This window comes from Melanotaenia boesemani, chromosome 7 (genome assembly GCF_017639745.1).
Source record: "Melanotaenia boesemani isolate fMelBoe1 chromosome 7, fMelBoe1.pri, whole genome shotgun sequence".
NCBI lineage: Eukaryota > Metazoa > Chordata > Actinopteri > Atheriniformes > Melanotaeniidae > Melanotaenia > Melanotaenia boesemani.
In genome coordinates this window covers 34,255,768-34,264,176 of record NC_055688.1, presented here as the reverse complement: position 1 = coordinate 34,264,176, position 8,409 = coordinate 34,255,768, and the positions used below count along the sequence as shown (strand labels likewise).

At 37.7% G+C, this 8,409-nt stretch overlaps 1 protein-coding gene across 1 annotated transcript; it reads left to right on the top strand.

The window, feature by feature from the left end:
- Positions 1 to 7,053: 7,053 nt before the first annotated feature.
- On the top strand, positions 7,054 to 8,409 carry si:ch211-39i2.2 (uncharacterized protein LOC449866 homolog). Its single transcript, XM_041989625.1, has 2 exons — positions 7,054 to 7,364; positions 7,716 to 8,409. Exons 1-2 carry the CDS (start codon positions 7,187 to 7,189, stop codon positions 8,162 to 8,164), a joined length of 627 nt encoding a protein of 208 aa, XP_041845559.1. The 5' UTR covers positions 7,054 to 7,186; the 3' UTR covers positions 8,165 to 8,409.

Genomic DNA, 8,409 nt, shown 5'->3' with positions numbered 1-8,409 from the left:
TGTAAAGCACTTGGTGTCATCCTGTTGTTGAACTGTGCTGTACAATGAACTTGCCGTGCCTCACAATGAAATATTATATAAATTAATAACAATAATATGGAAATAAATACATAAATAATAGTAAATATAATCAACCTTGGCAAACACCGGCGGGCTCCTCTGTTGAAACAGCTGGTGCAGGTGTGGAGCACTGTGTCGTTTTAAAGGGGTGGAGGGGCTTCAGAGACCTTCAGGGACCGTCCACACTTATTATAAATGGAGAATTCAGAGCAAACTGGAACGTGTATTTCCACTTCATTATTTGAATTTACATATAGTCTAAGATAACCGTCTTCTGTCACCTTTACCCGCCACTGCTGGAGGGTTAACTCCTGAGATCATACCGGGCTGGACTACTTTCATCGAGGCATTCGTCCTCGTTGAAGAGGTCTATGTTTACAACTTTGGCAGATTCTTCTCTGTCCAAAAGTTTTCAGAGATTTAGTCAGACCTCCTTGTTGCCAGTTTAAAACAGCCATCTTTTTATTATATAACACTTTAGTTTATGACACTGGGTGAGCGCTTTGGCAGTTTCCTCATTTCATCACTTCTTTGAGGAATTCAACGCTTTCTGGACCAAATGCAGCCTCACAGCATTGATCAAAACCTCCAGCATGGTTTACTGCAGGTTGGACGTTGTTTTCTGGAAGCATGTTGACAGTTTTATGATGCTTTGATAACACATCACACTTTCTCAACAAAGACTTCAAGATCTTTGGGATTTATGTGGAAGAAACAAAGCACATGCTCTTTTATTAAAATTTTGTTTGCACAATTCATTTGAATAAATAAATAATTGTATTCAGTTGTCTTATGGCTTCCTTTTAGTTGTATTTCCATATATAAACAACACAAACTCTTGAACCTGACTGTTAGATTCATGAAGTTGGCTGTGTAGCTGTACTCTGCTGTTCAGTGCTGTGCAATGGAAAAAGCCTGCAGTTCAGGGGAAGTGTCATAACTTCAGGGTGAGTATACATCATCTTTCTTCAGGATAGTCAATGTGTAATTAAAAGTATGGAGTGGAGTCTCACTGGGGTGTGGGCAAAGAATAACTTTACCCATAGTACATATTTTGGTTAATGCTAAGTCTGTTCAGGATTTAAAATGAAATTCATGCTGTCCAGACAGAAAATAGGAATGAATGAAAAGCAGAAAAAATATTGTTTTGCTTGTTACGAGGGGAAAAGGATGAATGAGGGTGGAGGAAAAGCTGGAAAAGTACAGAAGGCAGTTTACATAAAGATGTGTTGTGATCCAGAAGAGGGAGGAAGAGAAAGATGTGTTTTATGGTTGTTCAAACAAAAGAGGTAGTCACAAGACACCTGACACTGAGCCTGTTTATCTGCATCTGACACACACTCCTCATGTCCGCGAGCTACTGCAGCTGAAACTGCACGGCCAGGTTGCATCAGACATGTTTACAACCTTTATGCTCTCTAACAACGAGGGACAGACTGATCTGATCTCTGGCTTATCGGCTCCTTAGTTTTTGGATACAGCTGGTTTAGATTGTTCATAACATGCAGATTAAAAGGAGGAATTTTACTGTGTAAACACATCTGCATTGTGCTTGTAGCTGGCATGAAGGCCTCTTAGCTGCTCCCTCCAAACCCAAAAAGAGACATTTATGGGGAAAAAAGAAGGGGAAAAAAACACAATTAGCCTCTTGTTACTTGTTTTTCTCAAGTTTCTTGGACAGAACTCGTTTGCTGCTTGGCTCCAGCTTCATTTCTTATCTTTGGTCAAGTGAAGAAAAAGTACAAGTTGTTTCTATTGTAAGGTTTTATGTATCAACACATGATATCACATGATAAAAAAATAAATAAATGGTTCTTAATAGATCTTAAAATCACATAAACAAACCCTCAAATGGAAAAACGTTACAACATTTTACATTAAGTCATTATATATATAAAAAAATGAAAAAAAAAGAAAGAAAAATCTGGATGTTGTACAGTAAGACAACAAATATGACTGTAAACAACAAACATTTGTGTGCTTTGATCAGAGTGTTTATCAGATAAGGCAAACAGTAACGGCTGCAGGCATGTGAGCTGCAGACAGGTCAGACCTGTCCACCAGCATTATCGTCCTCAGCAGCTGACATCAGCTGACACGCCCATGCTGATGGACGGGTAGCAGTGAGGTCAGTGTGGCTCAATTCACACCGGTAGCACAACGCAATGGTCTGCAAGTCATATATACGCTATATTTAACTGCCACAAGTACAAAGACAAGATTACCAAAGGTTAAAACAGAGACGTATAAAAGCAGCAACACAGTACAAAGTTCTCCATGAGTAGATAATATAATTACTGGCAACGGGTCAATGACTTTACTGGGTATAAATCATAAGCTGAGAGGCTGTAAAGACATAGTAAGTTTTTATCTGAGCACATAAACAAGTCGGTAAAAAATTAAGAATAAGGTTTTTTTTTTTAACCCCTTTAATTTTTTATTTATTTACAATCATATAAAAGCAAAATAAAAAGATAAGTAAAAAAATAACTAAATAAAAAAGACTTGAATAAATGTAAAAAATACTTAAATATCAAATAAGTAAATAGAAATAAATACATAAAAATCATATAAAATAAATACATGAATAATTTCAAATAAATAAAAATCAATCAATCAAAAAAACGAAAACATTAAATAACAAAAAAACACACATTGTGATAAAATGCAACAAGAACTTCATTTCAAACAGAAAGAATTTAGTTTTAGCTCCATCTATAGAAGCAGATTAAACTCTGTCTAGAAGTAAACTCGAGTTTAAGACACCTGCTGTGGATGTGCTCACAGAGGAGATTACACACTTTTTCTTATTTAATATGCAAATGAGATGAGTGAATGTACTCATAAACTCAGCTTCATATTCAACATGGTTCTCATTTCCTGACTACCAGCAGTATAAATTTGTCCTCTGTAGAGGACATTTGTAAACCTGAATATCTCCATCCCCCTTTCACGCTATTAAACCCACTCATTTTGTTCTCTGAAAAGGACATCCAGGGCTTTTGAATGGTACCACATTTATAGGGGTGGGGCTTTGGGAACATCCTGTTTTTCCTCAAGGAAAATGGCATTCATTACCACAATCACATTTCATAAGAAGAGAAAAAGTAAGTGCATAACTTCTTTTTGTGCAAATGTAGTCCTGAAGTATTATTGTAATATTTCTTTATGATATCTCTTGAGAACACATTAAACCATTTTCTAAATGAATATAACAACATTTTACCACAACATAAGTTTGAGAATTGTCTTCTGTAGAGGACATTTGTAGCTATTTCCTGAATTTTGTTCTGTATTTTTCAATTAAGAAGAACAAGTTTCATTGTCAGAGTTTTCTCATTATCCTTCAAACAGTCGGGGAAATTAAAAAAAAATATTGATTAAACAATTTTTTTTTTCTGGTAGTCAGGAGGGTATGTCTTTAAGCCAAACCACTTCCAAGCTGCAGCCTGTTGAAAGGTACTTAGGCCTCACCTTGCCATCCAATCAGTTTTTGTTCATGTACTGTGGTTTAGTGAGGTCAGTGGAGTAGTCCTTGTTTGTATAAAGTACCGTTTCATTAATGAAACATGTCTGAGAAACACCACAGTGTAGATGATGAAGTCTATATGTTGACAGTAACTTTAGTTTTTATCAACAGGCAGGACTCGGCCAGAATGCGTCATTTGTGTTGAGAAGCTGTCTACTGAAAGCGTGATGCCGAGCATGGTTCCAGCGCAGGGCTGGCCGGTGGGATCTCTGCCGTTTGAAAAGGGTCCTCAAGCAAAATAGGCTGGGAACCGCTGGACTCCAGGAGCTAGACGGTTCCACCTGCAGTCCACACCTGTCTGGTCTCCTCAGTTCCTCAGAAAAGATTGTTCAAAGAAAATGTGAAACAAAAATGTTCCTCAGCTTTAAAGTTAAGTTCAACATATCTTTAAAAAGAAAGAAACAACAGACAGAACAGACAGATTCTGGATTATTTCACTTCTTTTTCTGTAATGATAAAAACTGGTTGGGGAGGTTTAACGTGAATTAACAGGAAATCTGAATATCTTTTTTTCTTCTTCTCTTTGTTTTTAATGTTACTGATAGAATTCTGACCAAACTGTGTCGCTTGTAGTTTCCCTTCATTTCCACAGAAGTAGACTTCCTCCTGGGTGGTGAGACTCTTCTGCAACAGCTGATCCTGACGTGATTGGTTCCTGCTGTGATGTCACAGCCTGGAGATTTCCCAGGAGGGTGACTCAGGTGAGAGAAGATAACCAGCTCAATAAGTACCTGCTCAGCGTCTACTCTCTTATCGTGCCACTAGGGTGGAGTTCAACACGAGTTGTAGGTTTAATCTTCAACCAGTTTCTGTTTTTATATCAAACAACAGCCTATTTTCATCTTTGGTGTCCTAAATTTAGGAAGAAATTATTTTTTGTAACAGACCACTTCCAGACTTTTTCAGTTTTTTTGTTTTTATTGATTTATTCAACTTATTTCTCTTCATTAATGTACTTTTTATGTGTTTATTTTATATTATTCTTTATCTGTTGTTAATAGTAGTTTATTTTATTTGTCTTTTTCTTTATTTTTTACAGTATTCATTTTGATTTTATATAGTTGCAAAAACTTCAGGGATTAAACTTAAAGTTGCCCAACACACATTTTGTGTTTTCTAAAGAGACCTCTTGATAAATGTCACTAAACTGCCCCACAATAACATTTAAATAAATCTTAAATAGCACATTCTAGCACATTTGGCTGATTGTTTTCCGTGAAGTTGGTCACAGATTTGATGCTTCAGCCAATCAAAAGACCGGAGTTGTTTTCTTGCTTCCCGGCCTTCCCCAGGTGTGTATGAGTGTGACTGACTAAATGTCTTGTCTCAGACTTTCCGCACCTGCAGGTAAAGGTGTGTTCATGCAGACAAGTTTAGACTTGATGAACTCAAACACACTTAAACATACCTGACACATATACATAAAGAATTCCATTCAGATCCTTCCTGGAACTTCAGGAGGATTCGCAGGAAGCAATAATAAAAGTTAAAATTTAATTTCATGGAACAAAGTGTGATGTGTGTATTTTAGGAACTGTTATTAGCTAATCTTAACAATCCTATTAATAGCTAATGCTGCTCTTTATGTTACATTTTGAGTTTCTGTTCATTTTTCTTGGTTTCTCAGAAACTATTATTCCCACCAGGGTCCAAGAGCCGAGAGCCCCAGTGTTTCATCATGTCAGAAAACATTTGTGAGACAGCAGCAAGCTTTTTAGTTTGAAAAGAAAAAGAAAAATCCCAAAGATCCTATTCGACTGGTCAGTTTTATCTTCTATATGTCAGCCTGTAATTGTGCATATGAACGAGTATAAATATGTATTTGTGTATAAAGGTTACCGAACACATTTCATCAGCTACATTAGTGGCCCGTGGTCTGCATTAAATGACATTTCCTCTGTGAAAAGCTGTGGTTAGGAGCTTCTCTTTCACACTAAGTACACCCACTGCACTGACATGAATTTCTGGTCAGACCTCTCTGCGTTTGCACATACATGAATCATAGCCTGTGTCCATGACGTCCAGATGCTTAAGTAAAAATGCTGCTACAACACAGACAAATCAAATAAAATCATTTTGCAATATCTCTTAGGGATGGATAAAGTATTTTTCACTGAATTCAATAAAATAAAATAAAATATGGTTGCATTTGTACCATCACGCTCATCACTGATCTCTTCTCATTTCTCATCCTCTGCAAGCTGACAGTCACTGAGATGTCCAGCAGGTTTTAGCCTCTATTTAGCTGATATTTAATCTATATTTTATTGCAGAAACTTTAGTTTCTGTTATAGAGGAATTAATGTTTGTCTTTAGAAAGGTTACCAAAAATGGCGGGGCTAAAATCTGAGTGGCCCCGTAAACTGACCTTTTCCTGGATAAACCTCATACATCCAAGTGCAAGTGAATGCAGCATGTGATGTACTTCTATACGTTGTTCAGTGTTCTTGATCATAATACAGTATTTATAGAGCATCATTTCACCACCTGCCTGCATGGGAAATCATATTTGTCTGTCCATACGTTTTACATTTTATGAAGAGGTTGTAAAAGTTCTAAAACCACCAGATGTGACGATAGAGCAAAGTTTAATGGCCATGAATGGTGAAGAAACACCAAGAAATTTTTTTCCTCATTATCAGTGATATGCATGTGCAAACATGATTAATGACATTATTCAGGAACATCCTGGGCAGGGGTCAGGATTTAACCTCTGATCACAAGCAAATAATTGTTGATTAAAAGGAAATATTTGTGATAGTTAACTTTTTACATTAGAGAACCACTTTAGTTCTAATAATCAGTCAATTATTTCTTGTAAGTACAAAGTCTTAGTCCACATTTTTTTCTTACCATAACACTATATTAGTTTAACACCTTTTATTATTATTTGTTCTCAATAAGCCAGAACTAACAAACCGATTTGATCGTTTTCAAATAAACAGTAAATAAATAAACAAATAAATACCCTCTTGGATTGAACTTTATTAATCTCGCAGTGGAGAAATTCACTCGTTACAGCAGACAGAATAAAGTGAACATGCATCACAACAAGAAGGTGCAAAATAAATTATTTACAAGAAAAGAAGTCTAAGAAAAACAAAAAATATGTAGCATTATAAATATAAAAAAAGTATCTATATATACTATATATATATAATATATATATATATATATACACACACACACACATACATATATATATATATATATATATATATATAATTGATAGTGCTCTTTAAATCACATCTGACATCATAAGTTCTTGTTAGAAAAATAAACGTAAAAACCAGCAGCTTTAGTTCTTAGTATGCTGTAATAATCCAGTGTGGTTGCTTTACATTAACCATCTTTAATGTACGTGACGGCTCTCAGCGCTGCAATTTGCGAGCAGGTTGCGTGATCCAGGAAGTTTCTGGACTGATCTACGCTGGCCCCGCCCACTGGTCACGTGGCTCATCTGATGCAAGCTGCGGCTCCTCCGGGTATATAAGCGCAGTTGTCCGTTTCCAGGTGCGCAGCTTGATTCAGTCACTACATGGAGAAGACACAGACCAGATATTTGGAGGAGATACCGGAGTTTCACAAAGAATCAGGATGGTGTATACCGCGGCTCTACCTTTCGGACACATAGCGCGTGCCTGGCCGGAGGAGGACAGTGTCATAGAGATGATCGGAAAATACTTTTTCCAGCTCACATTCCCGGGACGAAAATTGAGTTCAGTCCGGCGGGGAAGCGTAGAGAGCTGCGACGAGAAAGAAAACACTTCGCCTTGTGAGTAATTTAAAATTTTTAAGAAGTTTTGGGGAGTCGATAACTTACTAAAACTGTTAAATGACCCGTTAGTACGGAGCCGTTATCCGTTTAAACATTTAGATATTAATGCGCCGTCTTTTAAAACCTAAACTTGTAAACGTTGGAGCTGGAGCTATATAATCTGGCGGATGACAAAGCAATTAATCTGAATAAAGGTCTCGGGTCAGCTGACGGCTTGCTGAGTCGTGCTAATGACTCAAGGGCAACACTTTTTTTTTAACTTTTCATGACATGACAGAATTAACTTAAAGGTCCAGCTCTGAAACAGCATTGCTGTGCTGCACCTCTAACAACAATGTTTTTCTTCAGGTATTACCTTTGATGCAGGTTTGGAGGATGAACAACGGCTCCTCCACCAGGATGTGACCCAGCAGATGGAGCGCTGTCTGACAGAAGCCAAGGCATCCGTCCTCCACTGCCAGGTGCTGCTGCTGCCTCATCACATGACCACCAGGGTGGGCCGCCACATCCTGCACACGTCTACTGATGAGCCCTGTGGGCTTCGAGGCGCCTCCATCAAACTCTACGTGGAGAGTAAGGATGGCATGAAGTCCGTGGGGAGTATTTTCCCCGACCCAACCGTGACCCCGACCTTTGAACTGTCTGTGGTCTTCAGGGCTGACAAGGATGACAGCTGGCCACCGCTGAAACATATTTTTGAGACCAACAAAGTGCTGAAGCTGAGACCAGAATACCGTCTGGTGATAAGGAAGCTCTACTCCTCTGCTAGTCCTGTTATCCATGATTTCAGTCTGTGAAGCTGAGACCCTGGTCCTTCCTGTTTATTTATTTTTTTAAGTGAGTGAGACTTTGAGCAGGTCCTCAAACTGCCTGTTTACTAAACTCTACATTACCACAGTATTTTGCACAGAACAGTTGAAAGTCTAACACTGTGAACATGTAAACATCATTCCAGGATTGGGCAGGTCTCACTTCTGATGTCTACTGTACTTTATATTTATAAAACTGTTAAATAAATGTCTTTACGCAACATTTTTGTCCT